The following is a 15,448-nucleotide window of genomic DNA, read 5'->3' as shown; positions in this document are numbered from 1 at the left end:
GTCCAAGTGTAGTGACTGTTCTTTAGTAACTGTACTGCAACAATGGCCCCCTCCTCCTCTCCTCTCTCTCGTCTTCCTCACACCAGCCACGATTAAATGTAATACATAAATTTGATTACTTTATGTTAAATTTAAATAATAAAAATATAAAAAGGTATTTTGTATTAATTATTTTTATATGAATACAGTATTTTTGGGTTGTGGAACGAATCATCTGAGTTTCCATTATTTCTTATGGGGAAATTGATATACGAGTGCTTTGGATTACACAAAAGCGGCCGGGCGTGGTGCTGGCCACCCTCTCCCTCGTGTGCCGTGCCGGCATTCATAGGTGTCCGCTAACAGCAATTGTTCATCCAGTCTGTTCAGGCGATACATGGGATCTTTGTCTTTTTGTGGTGCGCAGTGGCGCGCCAGTACCTGGCCCTAGCAGGGAAGCTGTGCATCAGCGCTGCCTTCAGCATCGTCTACATCTACACCTCCGAACTCTACCCCACCTCCATCAGGTTAACCATCAAAAAAACTAAAATATTTTTTTTACTTTACCAGGTAAGGCTACCCACCGAGCTACGTAGCTCTGTTTCAGAAGCCACCTTGCCAACGCAAGTGATAGCTCAACGAAGTGGCTCATCATCATCATCGTGTGGAAATTTATAACATTCTAAACGCGTGATGACGATTCTAAATGTGGAGGGAAAAACCGGAGGACTTGGAGAAAACTCCACGGGGAGAGAGACACGCAAACCCAAAATATACAACAGGCGTCATGGTCGTGATCGAACCCACGACCTCCCGTATACCAGGCGAGGGAGCTAACATTTCCCTACCGTGGTGCCGTAATAACGATTTAATAATTTGACAAATTTATCCAGGAGAGTTGCACTCACACTGGTGAGCAATTACACGGCTGGGAGGCAATCAGATGCGCTTCTGTGGCCGTCTGGAACGCTCCTCCTTCCGGTGTTAGATTGAAAAACGAATTTATTTAGCACTAACAAGCTGCATTATAACACCTGCGTTGTAACGAGCTGTGTTATAGCGAGTTCATAAGGTGCAGCGGTATAACAAGCTGCGTTATAACACCTGCGTTGTAACGAGCTGTATCGTAGCGAGTTAATAAGAAGCTGCGTTATAACAAGCTGTTATAATTCCTGTGTTATAACTCCTTTGTTATAACTCCTCTGTTATAACTCCTCTGTTATAACGAGCGGTGTTGTAGCGCATTCATAAGCAGCTGCGTGATAACAAGCTGTGTTATAACGATCCTTCTCGCCTCCGCCCAGGAATGTCGCCCTGGGCTTGAGCTCCACGTCCTCCCGTCTGGGCGGGATCCTCGCTCCATTCATCCCCAGTCTGGTGAGGCGGGGTCACGTGGGGTCACGTAGGGTCACGCGGGGTCACACGAGGTCACGCAGGGTCGCATTCAAAGCCTACATTGGCTGTTGAGACAATTCCTGTCAGCAAGCACCAGATTGGAACCCAGGCTTCTCAGTGTCTCTGACATGGCCATTCTAATCTCGGGCACCACAGTTATGAGATGTTAACTACCTCGCCTGGTATACAGGAGGTTGAGGGTTTGATTGCGACCCTGACACCTGCTGTATATTTGGAGTGTGCGTGTCTCTCTCTCTCTCAGGTCTACATAGCTCAGTGGGCCTTGCCTTGGCATAATAAGAAATAGTAAATAGTAAATAAAAAGTAATGGCAGGGTCACTCGGGGTCATGAGTTCACACGAGGTGATGCAGAGTCATACCCTGGTGACGTTGTTATTGTTGTACGTGTGTGTGTGTGTGATTATGAGTGTGTATGTGTGTATAGGTGTGCAGTGGCACAGTGGTTAGCGCGCTGCGCGGCCTGAGTTTGATTCCCGCTCACGGCCAACACCAGTGACGATTATCTGAACCGGTCCTGGGCCTTCCCTAGGTCTACTCAGCCGTAAATTAAGTACCTGTTGCGATGTGTATTAAACATCTTCACTGGGGAGACAAAGGTTGCCGTGCATGGCTGTGCTAGCAACCCACGCCCTCGTGTGCCGTGCCGACCTTCGTAGGTGCTACTCGCTAACAGCACTTGCCCCAGCAGTCTGGTCAGGCAATACGGGAGATATTTGTATTGGTTACGCACATTGTATGCGAGCACGCGCGCGTGTGTGAATGCACGTGTGTGTGTGTGTGAATGGATATTTGTGTGTGAATGTTGTCTGGCAAAAACAACCCCCTACCTCCTCGTTGGTGCCGGATGGCAACGCTGTGGTGGTAAGTGCCGTGGTGTGAGGGCCACCTTAGATTGGTCATTGCCCTCATGGCGTTTGTAACCACCACAGCGGCCAAATGGAGGCTCTGGACGGGTGTGGGGGGCTGGTAACACCTCCACCTTAAATTAATTACCACAAAACCACAATAAATTTGTTCTACTAAGCTTGTGCTGGAGGCCCCGGGGGGACAGGTGTCTATGATGTCTCCTGGCCAAACCCCATTTGGCAAAGCCAGGAGACTGAATCCTTACCCTCGGGGCTCCTCCAGAAACAACAAAGAACCACCACGGGTGGCCATGTGGAATGTTCAAACGCTCACTGCGGAGGAGAGGCTGCCACTCCTCTGTCGGACCGGTACTGCCTGGATCTCTGTGGTATTCAGGAGGTCCGGTGGACCAGCTCTGGCTCCTGCCACCATGAAGGGTGGACATTCCTCTATACAGTGAGGGAAAAAAGTATTTGATCCCCTGATGATTTTGTACGTTTGCCCACTGACAAAGAAATGATCAGTCTATCATTTTAATGGTAGGTTTATTTGAACAGTGAGACACAGAATAACAACAACAAAATCCAGAAAAACGCATGTCAAAAATGTTATAAATTGATTTGCATTTTAATGAGAGAAATAAGTATTTGACCCCTCTGCAAAACATGACTTAGTACTTGGTGGCAAAACCCTTGTTGGCAATCACAAAGGTCAGACGTTTCTTGTAGTTGGCCACCAGGTTTGCACACATCTCATGAGGGATTTTGTCCCACTCCTCTTTGCAGATCTTCTCCAAGTCATTAAGGTTTCGAGGCTGACGTTTGGCAACTCGAACCTTCAGCTCCCTCCACAGATTTTCTATGGGATTAAGGTCTGGAGACTGGCTAGGCCACTCCAGGACCTTAATGTGCTTCTTCTTGAGCCACTCCTTTGTTGCCTTGGCCGTGTGTTTTGGGTCAGTGTCATGCTGGAATACCCATCCACGACCCATTTTCAATGCCCTGGCTTAGGGAAGGAGGTTCTCACCCAAGATTTGATGGGACATGGCCCCGTCCATCGTCTCTTTGATGCGGTGACATTGTCCTGTCCCCTTAGCAGAAAAACACCCCCAAAGCATAATGTTTCCACCTCCATGTTTGACGGTGGGGATGGTGTTCTTGGGGTCACAGGCAGCATTTCTCCTCCTCCAAACACGGCGAGTTGAGTTGATGCCGAAGAGCTCCATTTTGGTCTCATCTGACCACAACACTTTCACCCAGTTGTCCTCTGAATCATTCAGATGTTCATTGGCAAACTTCAGACAGGCATGTATATGTGCTTTCTTGAGCAGGGGGACTTTGCGGGCGCTGCATAATTTCAGTCCTTCACGGCGTAGTGTGTTACCAACAGTTTTCTTGGTGACTATGGTCCCAGCTGCCTTGAGATCATTGACAAGATCCTCCCGTGTAGTTCTGGGCTAATTCCTCACCGTTTTCATGATCATTGCAACTCCACGAGGTGAGATCTTGCATGGAGCCCCAGGCTGAGGGAGATTGATAGATCTTTTGTGTTTCTTCCATTTGCGAATAATCGCACCAACTGTTGTCACCTTCTCACCAAGCTGCTTGGCGATGGTCTTGTAGCCCATTCCAGCCTTTTGTAGGTCTACAATCTTGTCCCTGACATCCTTGGAGAGCTCTTTGGTCTTGGCCATGGTGGAGAGTTTGGAATCTGATTGATTGATTGCTTCTGTGAACAGGTGTCTTTTATACAGGTAACAAGCTGAGATTAGGAGCACTCCCTTTAGGAGTGTGCTCCTAATCTCAGCTCGTTACCTGTGTAATAAAAGACTCGGACGCTTCTCTCTGACTCCGTGTCCTTTATTTGGGTTCTTCGTAATTACCCTCACGGCACTCTCTTAGAGATACTCTGCTTGCAGCCCCCGGCTGCTATCACTATTGTAGCCTCCTTCCTCTCCTTGCAGACTCGCTGCTAACTCCGTGTGCAGACTCCCGCTGCCAACTCCGTATGCAGACCCCCGCTGCCAACTCCGTGTGCAGACCCCCGCTGCCACCTGCAGCCTCCTCGCTGCTCCGGGTCGGTCACCGTTGGCCGACGGTGCCGAACCTCGTTCCCCGCATACGTGGCGATCTCGCCACTCTCCCGCTCTCGCCCTACGTGGCCTACCTCGTTCTTAGTCTCCCGTCACTCCCCTCCTCTTCCGGTTTCTCTCCCTATAGACCTGACTCCTCTCCCCCACGTGACCTAACTCCTCCCCTCATGACGTCACCTCCGGGAGGTCGTTCACGCCCGCATTACATCACCCTCCCCCGTAGAGAAAATCCAGCCGACCTCGGCTGAACAACAACCTAACAAGTAATGCGAGCGTAAAAGACCAATACATTAAAGGACACGAAGCATACAACAACAATATAACAAGAACACAACACAAGTTAACGAAATGTGAGGGATTTCGAGCGAGTACGGGTAGCCGGACCGTCCCGGACGGTCGGCGGCCCTCCCGCCGAGCGGGAGCGTGGCAGGGTTTTAAGGGCGACAGGAGCAAGTTCGTCCGTCGCCATTGGAGGCCTGCCACCGTCCCGGTCCCGTTCAGAGGCGTCCCGTAATCTCGTCCGTGGCGGGGCAGGAAGGGTTGCAGGTCCCGGAGATTCCGCGGCCCCGGTCGGCACCCCGCGAGCGGAGCGTCCTCCCTCCTGCGGCGTCACGGCCGGCTTGTCTGTAAGGGGTACGACAGGCGCTCTTGCAAGGTCAGCAGGCACAGGCAGGGGCGAGTCGGCAGCAACAGACCCCGGCAAGGCAACCTCAGGAGATGACGCATCAGGTCGCGAGGCAATGTACGGCTTCAACCGAGATGTATGTACGAACCAGCGCCGCGAACCAACCCGAACACGCGCCGACTGTGGGTTGGGAACCGCGATGAGGCGGACCGGTCCTTGCCATGGTTTATGTAATTTAGGAGAGGTACCTGGCCGCACCTGTGGGCAATGAAGCCAGGCCAGGTCCCCCGTTTTCCAGGGGCACTCCCCCTTTGAACGTCGAGCACACCGCTCGTTCCGGGCCTGGGCTTTGGCCGTAGCCACGCGGGCTCCTTCCCTCGCCTCAGTGACACGGCGAACGTTGTCCTGAATATAATCAGGAAGAGGTTTAACAGGTCCCCTCGCTCCGGTTCCCAACTGCTCATTGATTGGCGGCACGTTTTCACGGCCGTACATAAGAAAGAACGGCGAATATCCAGTAGCCGCGTGCGGCGTCATGCGATACGCCGAAAGCACCCCAGGGATATGCAAATCCCAATCTGATTGTTTTTCACTGACCGTATGACACAGCATGGCGGACAGGGTCCGATTTAACCGTTCCACCATACCATCCGTTTGTGGGTGATAGGGGGATGTCCGTATCTTTTTAGTTCCAAGAGCCGCACACACCTCCCCCAACAATTTAGACGAAAAATTCCGGCCTTGGTCTGTAAGGAGCCTCTCCGGCGCCCCCTTGTCCATAACATACCCAAATAGAAATGCGTCTGTGATAGACGCCGCTGACTGGTCCGGCAAAGGCCAGGCCATCGGCCAGCGGGAGAGGTACTCCACCCCCACTAGCAAATACTTATTTCCCCTAGCGGATGGCGGAAAGGGTCCCAAAATATCTAACGCCACCAATTCATTAACCCGAGATACCTGAATAGATTGTATCGGCGGCACATATGGATGTTTAGGTGGCTTCCGGCGGGCACAATCGGGACACGCGCGAACGTGACCGACGACATCTGTCGACATGCCGTGCCAATAATAGTCTCGCTGCAGCGTCAATAGGGTCTTCTGCACCCCCAGATGTAAAAGTGTGTCACAATGCAGAGTCCTGATCAATTTGTACCGCAATGATGCCGGTACAACCAGACGCCAGCGTTCCTGTATCCCTTCCCTCCACATCAGCAACCCATCTCGGAGAGCGGATTCCGGCGCACCACCCGCGCCGAGTCCCCTACTCGCCTTTTCCGATCGCTTTCGTAACGTTACCAAGGAATCATCCAACATTTGCTCCCGAATCCACACAGACCTCGGGAGACGCAAAATCCCATCAGCCGGTCCCCCATCAACTGGTCCCGGCTTAAGCGGAGCTTCAGGCACATCAACCGCCAGCGCGACAGGCTGAGGGGGGTGCTGAATCGGTCCACACCTATGCGTCCCCGACGCACACGTGCAAGGGGATCGCTGCGGCAACCTGGAAAGCGCGTCCGCATTAGCGTGACGCACACCCTTCCGATGTTGAATTTGGAAGGAAAATTCTTGCAGCGTGTCCAGCCACCTTGCCAATTGGCCGGACGGCTGGTCCATCTTAAGAGCATACTGCAAGGCTGCATGGTCCGTGCGGACAATAAACGACCGACCGTACAGATACGGTCGAAATTGGCGGAGAAAAAAAAACAATAGCCAAAAGTTCCCTGCGAGAGTGACGCAGTAGCGGGTTTCCGCGGGAGACAAAACCCGACTACCATATGCCACTACGCGTTCAACTCCACCTTTTGACTGAGACAACACCGCCCCAATGCCAGTGTCACTCGCATCCGTATCCAGAATGAAGGGATGTTCAAAATCCGGATAATCTAACGTCGGTGCCGTAGCCAATAGATCACGCAGGCTTCGAAACGCCGCCTCCTCCGGCGGTCCCCAAACAAATTTGTGTCCTTTCCCCGTAAGGAGATGCAAAGGCCTCGCAATCGTAGCAAAATTTGGAACAAACCTCCGATAATAAGAGGCGAACCCCAAAAACCGGCGCACATCACCCACCGTGGCCGGGGTTGGCCAATCACGGACACACGCAGTTTTCTCCGGATCTGTGGCCACCCCGTCCGCACTAACAATATGCCCCAAGTATCGAACGGAGTGTTGCAGTAGGTGACATTTTTTTGGCTTGAATTTCAAATTAGCAGAACGCATCCTGGTGAATACAGCCTCCAACCGCAGTAAATGCTCATCAAATGTGCGGCTGAAGACGATAATATCGTCTAAATATATCAAACATGTCTCCCACTGCAACCCCGTTAATACCAACTCCATCAACCTCTGAAAAGTGGCAGGGGCCGCATTCAACCCCATCGGAAGACAGTTAAATTGGAATAACCCCTGCGGCGTACGGAAAGCAGTCTTTTCTCTCGAGGGCTCGTCAAGGGGGAGCTGCCAGAAGCCCGAAGAGAGATCTAGCGTTGAAAAGAACTTGGCCCCCGACAAGGCGTCGAGAGAATCGTCCATACGCGGCAGGGGGTACGCATCTGCTACCGACACTTTATTCAACTTACGAAAATCGACACAAAATCGCAATTTGCCATCCTTCTTTTTAACCAACACAACAGGCGCGCCCCATGGGCTGTTAGACGGAGATATTATGTCCGCGTTCAACATGTCATCCACTGCCCCTCGAACATGCTCTCGCTCAGCCGGACTCATCCGACGCGAGTTTAAGCGAATAGGGGCAGCGTCCCCTGTGTCGATATGATGATAAAGCAGCAAGGTGCGTCCCAAGTCCAAATCATCGGAGCTAAACACATCCGAATAACTCGATAATAATTTACGAATCGCACAACGTTGTTCGCCGGAAAGGGCTGAATTCTCCCCACACAATTCAGCAATCCAACGATCATCCACCGCTCCATCGTGTGAAACACCCCCAACCAGCCCCCCGCTGGACAGATCACTGTGAGCCGTAAACGCCGTAGTGGCATGTGCCACAACGGTACCAGCCGGAACACACACGCTTTCGGTACTCGCGTTAAGCACCTGCAAAAACGGCCGCTGATCTGGCCGGACAATAGTTTGCGCCCCCACCAGCGCCGATCCGCCCGTAATAGCGGCGGACGGCGACAGCAAAACCCCAAAAGCTCCCTGCCGACCAGGCACCGGCTTCCGATGTCGTAAGGGAATGAGCATCTGTGAGCCAGGTGGAATATCAACAGAAACTTCCGATAACACCTGCACCTGGGCGACAGGAGCAGGTCGCCCCCAGGCGGACGGTGAAAATGCCATTTTACGGCCCCCCGGCAATTCAATGCAGTTTTCATTGATTCGAATTAGAATGGGCATTTTAGCGAGAAAATCAGTACCCAACAGGCAAGGAACCGCAAGGGACCTCGAAATTAACACAATTCCCGAGGCCGACACACCCCCGATAGATATGTTAGCATCCACCTGCCCCACGATGCCCATGCTACCCCCGTTCGCAGCGACGCAAGAAGCGTAAGCTGGACTCACGGCCCCTGGTGGGATGTTCAAAAGGTGGAATATCACGTCCGAAATGATGGTCGCGGACGCACCGGAATCCACCAAAATACGTACGTCCACCCCTTGGATCGACCCGGGTACAGTGGACGAACCGGTAGCGGCCGCGACAACCTGCCGAGCCAACTTGCGCCACTGCGTTACCGAGCGACAAGGCGCAGATAATGGCCTCCCGTATTTAACAACATCCGCCTCGCACGACAATGGCGATGAGTGAGGTGTCAAGCCTTGCCGGGTGTCTGGTGCGCACCGACTTGCCTGTGCTGTAGAATCTTTCTTGGGAGCGTCCGCTGTCGAGGCCTCCTGCTGGGGCGGACCCGGAACGCGGGCCCAGCAGTCCCTGGCATAATGGCCCCGACGGCCGCAGCGGAAGCACTCGATGTCGCTGCGGCGCGCAGCGGGCACCCCGTCCCGACACGGCCGTATCGGCGGCGCAGCCCGCGGCCCCGGCCCACCCCGGGCCGGCCACGGAGCGGAGGCGGCTGACAGCTCCTGCTGGCTGCTCCCATCCGGCACGTACACGGCCTTTTTAGGGTCCCACCCTAAGGCACCCCCCTCGACGACAGGACCACCTGTCCACGCCGTAACTTGTTTCCAGCGGCGGAGGTTAAACTGGGCGTCCAGACACTTCGCCGCAGCCCGGGACGTGAGTTTTTCATGACCGCACACCGGCATAGGAATGCCGAGATCCCGGGACAACTCCAACATCTTCCCCAGGATGAGAGGTTCCAGCAGGTCAGGCTCCGTCTCCGGGTAAGCGGCCATAGCTAGCTCCAACACCGCGCCCCTATACGCAACCGGTGACTCCTCGGGTGCGCGTTGTCGTTGCACAAACTGGCGATGGGCATCATCCGGCGGCTCGTACGCGTCCGCCATTTCGTCGAACACCCCTCGCAGAGTCTTCTTCTTCGCGGCTTTTATAGAGCGAAAAAAACGAACGGACTCATCATCGAGAAGGGTCGGAAGAACCTCCAGTGCCTTGGCGTCCGTCCACCTCGCTGAGCGTACTGCTGCCAGAAATCTACAGGCGAACGCACTCCAATCGCCCCCGATGGAGAATTCCTTGACAGTTGTTAAGTGACGACTGCGACTCCTTGGCTTGCTCCCTCCGGCCGCTGGCTCCTCCGGTGGCAAATTTAACATGGCGTCGCAACGCGGTGTCGACAAGATGGCGGCTGGCAATCGTGGAGGTCCCAAAATGGCGGCTTCCCGCTTTTCGTCGTGCGCCACGCCCAAGATGGCGTCGTCGTGCCGCGTGGCCGATGGCGGCGACATCAAAGACAACCCGGACTCCTGCGGACCACCAACATCTCCATCCGACGCCGCCCTCGGCGTGACAAGCTCACACAACTGAGTAATGACATTCTTGAGAGTTACAAGTTGCTCCGCCATCTGGCTCCATCTTGAATCCGCGTCCTTTGGAGCAGACGGGTCCGCCGACACGACGACATCTTGGACCCCCGGACCCGCACTCATCCCAGCACGGATCTCTTCTTCTGCCAGAGTCAGGCCGACTTCAGGAGGAAGATCTTCGTCGTCGGAAGATGAAGCCGATGCCGGAGACGGAATATTCTTTTTTCTGAGTTGTTTCGCCATGCCGTTTCACTTCTGACTCCAGTTTAATAAAAGACTCGGACGCTTCTCTCTGACTCCGTGTCCTTTATTTGGGTTCTTCGTAATTACCCTCACGGCACTCTCTTAGAGATACTCTGCTTGCAGCCCCCGGCTGCTATCACTATTGTAGCCTCCTTCCTCTCCTTGCAGACTCGCTGCTAACTCCGTGTGCAGACTCCCGCTGCCAACTCCGTATGCAGACCCCCGCTGCCAACTCCGTGTGCAGACCCCCGCTGCCACCTGCAGCCTCCTCGCTGCTCCGGGTCGGTCACCGTTGGCCGACGGTGCCGAACCTCGTTCCCCGCATACGTGGCGATCTCGCCACTCTCCCGCTCTCGCCCTACGTGGCCTACCTCGTTCTTAGTCTCCCGTCACTCCCCTCCTCTTCCGGTTTCTCTCCCTATAGACCTGACCCCTCTCCCCCACGTGACCTAACTCCTCCCCTCATGACGTCACCTCCGGGAGGTCGTTCACGCCCGCATTACACCTGTATAAAAGACACCTGGGAGCCAGACATTTTTCTGATTGAGAGGGGGTCAAATACTTATTTCCTTCATTAAAATGCAAATTAATTTATAACATTTTTGACATGCGTCTTTCTGAATTTTGTTGTTGTTATTCTGTCTCTCACTGTTCAAATAAACCTACCATTAAAATTTAGACTGATCATTTCGTTGTCAGTGGGCAAACGTACAAAATCAGCAGGGGATCAAATATTTTTTTCCCTCACTGTACCTGGGCAGTGTGCTCATGACCGGCTCCGGTTTGACAACAGAAGTCTCACTCCGAATCAGTCGAGCGGCATTATCTTTACATCCGTTGCATAACCCTGTGTGGAAGCTACCTGGTCTGTCGCTCTGCACGAAGCTTCAGGTCTTCTCGGCCACAGTCATTCCCTCCCTTCTCTACGCTTGTGAAACGTGGACCCCCCTAATGGAACATCTTCACCGGTTAGAAACATTTAGGCTGGCCTGCCGACGATCCATTCTGGGTTTAACTAGACTGGATTGTGTGAGGAGCTCACAAATCCTTGAAAGATCTGGACAAGGTCCCATCGGTGAGCTCCTCCGGCAGGCAAGTCTGCGTTGGCTGGGTCATGTAGCCCGCATGCCCAGCCACCGTATGCCTAAACAGCTTTTGTTCGGCCGGATCGAGGGGGCTGAATGGGCACGGCACGGGCTAGAGAAGAGATGAAGTGACGTGGTACAGGAGGACGTGGAGTTGAGTGGAATTGCCGATGACTGGTACCAGCGATGTCAAGATCGGCCTCTGCGAAGGAGGCTCGTGAAGGACGCTACTGGGCAGTTGGAGGCAGTCACACCCTCCAACAACAACAGAGGGCGGAGGAGCAACGTTCATAACAACGAGCGGAGCGCCGTGTGGCTAAAGCACAGCAAGTTGGCACAGTAGGGGGCACAGGTGGTGCATCAGCCAGTCATCTCGGTCATCTCAGTCAATCGACCCGTGGCACCTGGGTCTGCCCCGTGACCTCCTGCCAGCGGGCATTCGACACTTCACATGGCCTCAACGTGCACATAGCCTGGCACAAGCGTCATGGTGATGTCACCGCCTCTTAGTGGCGAATGGCATTTGTTGTGTGAATGCGCGTGTGTGTAAATGCACGTGTGTGTGTGAGGCTCTGTGTGTACGCGTGTGTAGGGAGCGGTGGCACGGTGATTAGCGCCTACTGCAGCTATGGACCCAGCCAATGAACAGCGGCGAATATCTGAACCAGTTTTGGACCTACCCCTAGGTCGACTCGGCCCTAAGTTAAGCACCCGGCGCGATGTCTCAAACGTCACTGCTTGGGGAGACAAAGGCGGTCTGTGAGAGGCTACGCGGTGGGGGCCGGTGGGGGACCCCCTTTTTGTTTTTCCTTTGCGTGCACAGAGCTGGGTGATGCCCTCTCTGCCCTTCATGGTGCTGGGTCTGGCCGGGGTCTCCGCTGGCTGCCTCTGCCTCCTGCTGCCCGAGACGCTGAGGCAGCCGCTCATGGAGACGCTGCACGACCTGCCGGGCCCCACGGCCACACGCAAGGTGCACTACAATACAGGGACGTGCGGTCAGGGGAGGCAGGGGAGGCAGGGGAGGCAGGGGAGGCACAGCCTCACCTGCCATACTCCAATGAAAACACTGGTCAACTTTTGCAGCTGTTTTATACTAATTTCAGGGTGCTGATCCCAAATCTGATCTCAGATTTGCTCTATCACATCTCATTTTTATGCTATCGGCATACCCCATTTTCATTGATTTTACCCGAAATTAACTCTGTCACTTATGATTGCAAGTTGTTGCGAGTCAGTGACTGCTTTAGTGTTACAATATGGTGCTGTATTTTTATGATAGTGTGTTTATAATATCATTTTATGTAGATATCCACATTTATTTAATATTTTTCTTCTGCAGTTTTTATTGAAAATGCAATATTTGATATCTCAAAAATCTGATGTGATAGACAAAAATGCCATATTTGGAATCAGCACCCCAAAATTACCTTAAAACCGTTGGAAAACCTTATGCCAGAAAAAGTGTGTTGACCAGTGTTATGAATAATATTGGTCGCGAAAGTTTACGTGTTAAACTGACTAACTGGCTCTGACACTAGCCAGTGCCTCCCCAGCCATTGATCTCACCGCACATCACTGCTACAACACACTGTCCACTATGCTACACACTACGCTATACACTACACTCTACACTACATTACACTATACACTACATTACACTACACAATATACGCGTCACTATACACTACTCTAAACTACACTATACACTACACTACTATACACTACACCAAACACTAGACACTAAACTACACTATACACTACGATACACTACACTATACACTACACTATACACTACGATACACTACACTATACACTACACTACTATACACTATGATACACTACACTATACACTACTATACACTACGATACACTACACTATACACTACACTATACACTACACTATACACTACACACTACACTATACACTACACACTACACTATACACTACACTATACACTACACTATACACTACACTATACACTACTATACACTAAGATACACTACACTATACACTACGATACACTACACTATACACTACATTACGCTGAGGCATCCACTCATGGAGACGCTGCACGACCTGCCGGGCCCCACGTCCACACGCAAGTTATAGAGTGGGGGGGGGGCAGTGTCTCCTCCGCCAGGTGGTTGGCTGCTCTAAATTCCCACTGGTGACGATTATCTGAACCGGTCCTGGGCCTCCCCTAGGTCGACTCAGCCCCAACCAGTAGCTGGTGCGGTGCGAGGGAAGAAGTAGAGAGAGAGAGAAGCGAGGTGTTGACCTGCAGTGGTTGAGTGCGTGAGCGAGTGGCGAGTCGTCGCTTAGTCGTCGCGTGGTGCTCGTTGGCGCACTGTGATGTCACTCGAGTTCGATTTCTGCTCACGGCCAACAACAGTTGCAAACATTTGAGCCGGTTCTGGGTCTCCCCTTGATCAACTCAGCACTGGGGAGACAAAGGCGGCCGGGCGTGGTGCTGGCCACCCACCCCCTCTTGTGCCGTGCCGGCCTTCATATACGCCGATCGTGAACAGCACTTGCCCCAACAGTCTGTTAAGGCTACACGGTGGTGGGGGGGGGGGGGGGTCTTTGCCTTTGAATCAGAATCTTTATTTAGACTGGCAGAATCCGGTGAGCTAGAAAGCTCTTTTTCACCGACGTCCTCAACAGTGCGTACGGCATTTGCCTGCCCCAACAGTGTTCAAGGCTACACGGCGGCGCGGTTTCTGTGTGTTTTCGTCCTCAGAGCTACGCGCTGCTCGAAGCCGGGCACCCCAACCGCTCCTTCCACGGCGACAGCGAGGACGAAGAGGATGACGAGGGGGTCCGGGAGACGAGCGGCAAGCCCATCTAGCGCGGCACGGCGGGGCCCCTGAGCCCCGATGCCTGAACTCTTGAACGACGCTTGAACTCTCGAACCCTTAGGTGCCGTCCACACGCCACGAGCAAACGGTGGGCGACACGGTGGCTAGGAGATGTTAATTACCTCGCCTCGTATACAGGAGGATAGTGGGTTGGATCCCGACCCTGACGCATGCTGCCTATTCAAAATTCGCGTGTCTCTCTCTCTCTCTCCCCGTGGTCGCGTGGAATTTTCTCCGGGCCCTGCGGTTTTTCCCTCCACATTTAGAATGGACGTCAGTATTTGGCTGCTATGAATTTCCACGCGACGGTGAGCCACTTAGTCGAGCTCTGATTTGTGGCGAGGTCGCTTCTGAAACAGTGCTAACGTCGCTCAGTCGGCCTTAAACTTGTCAAATAAAACAAAGTTTGTAGTTTTGTAGTTGACTGGTGTGTCGTAGTTTTCACGATGCCCATGGATTTGCGTAAATCCTCGAGATTCGTAGAGCCCAGGGGACAAGGCATCTTTGGATTTTCTTGGCCTGTTACTCTCAAGTCGACATTCGGGCTCCGGCTCCGGCTTGAGCCACTGCCGCTCCCCTCAGTAGCTTCCAAAGCCACGGCTCGCGATGCGTCTCAGCCGAGGCGCAAGCTGTTGATGATACTCAGGACTCGTCTTTGTTCGATGCTTAGCCAAAGGCCGCTGCAGCAGCGGGGATGAACCGGGAGTTTTGCGATGGGAGCGACGCAATCGTACTTGCATGTTGAACTTCTTTCGCGCCGTACGTAGCCTACCTATGCAAAGTGACTGAGGCCTTGGGTGCCACGGTGGCCAGGAGATGTTTACTACCTCGCTCGGTATACAGGTCGTGGGTTCGATCCCGACTGGCGCCTGATGTATATTTGGAGTTTGCGGTGTCTTGCTCTCTCCCCGTGGTTGCGTGGTTTTTCCCCCCCTCCACTTAACTAAGCTATCGTTTTTAAAAAAAGAGAGCTACATGGCTCGGTGGGCCTTTACCCGGTAAAAAAAAAAATAGTTTTGCATGTATCGAACCCATGGCTATGCTGCTGGTAATATGCACAGCCAGTGAGGCTCGTGCGGTCGATGGGATGAACATTAATCTACTTTTGTTGGGAGAGGCAAATATATTGGTAAATCGTGGGCGGGCGGTGTCGGACGATTTCGACAGACTCCAAATCTAAATGCTGTGACGTTTTCCTTTTGTTCACTTCCGCACAACAGACAACATCTTTGTCAACAACAACCAAAGAGAAAGGCTTTTATTGATAAATATAAAAAAGTGCCATGCACAGTCCGCTCGCGTGAACGCTTGTGAGCGAAATAAAGTCGCCGCGCTTCGCTGTGATGATTACCCCGGCGATTTCAGACTCTCTTTGTCCATGCTGGACAGCCCTCACTC

At 52.9% G+C, this 15,448-nt stretch overlaps 1 protein-coding gene across 6 annotated transcripts in view; it reads left to right on the top strand.

Annotated features, from left to right (window-relative positions):
• The window catches only part of LOC133362645 (solute carrier family 22 member 15-like), a 56,050-nt gene extending 41,040 nt beyond the window's left edge, over window positions 1–15,010 (top strand). For all 6 annotated transcript variants that reach the window (XM_061581569.1, XM_061581568.1, XM_061581564.1 and 3 more), the window contains exons 10-13: window positions 407–506; window positions 1,284–1,356; window positions 12,015–12,161; window positions 13,933–15,010. In XM_061581569.1, the coding sequence (XP_061437553.1) occupies window positions 407–506; window positions 1,284–1,356; window positions 12,015–12,161; window positions 13,933–14,040 (428 nt within the window). In that variant the 3' untranslated portion in view covers window positions 14,041–15,010. The remainder of the gene's footprint in view (window positions 1–406; window positions 507–1,283; window positions 1,357–12,014; window positions 12,162–13,932) is intronic.
• The last annotated feature ends 438 nt before the right edge of the window (window positions 15,011–15,448 follow it).

Source organism: Lethenteron reissneri, unplaced genomic scaffold, assembly GCF_015708825.2.
Source record: "Lethenteron reissneri isolate LAM-NWPU_2019-01 unplaced genomic scaffold, ASM1570882v1 scaffold_1563, whole genome shotgun sequence".
Taxonomy (NCBI): Eukaryota; Metazoa; Chordata; class Hyperoartia; order Petromyzontiformes; family Petromyzontidae; genus Lethenteron; species Lethenteron reissneri.
This window is presented reverse-complemented; position numbering and strand designations above follow the sequence as displayed.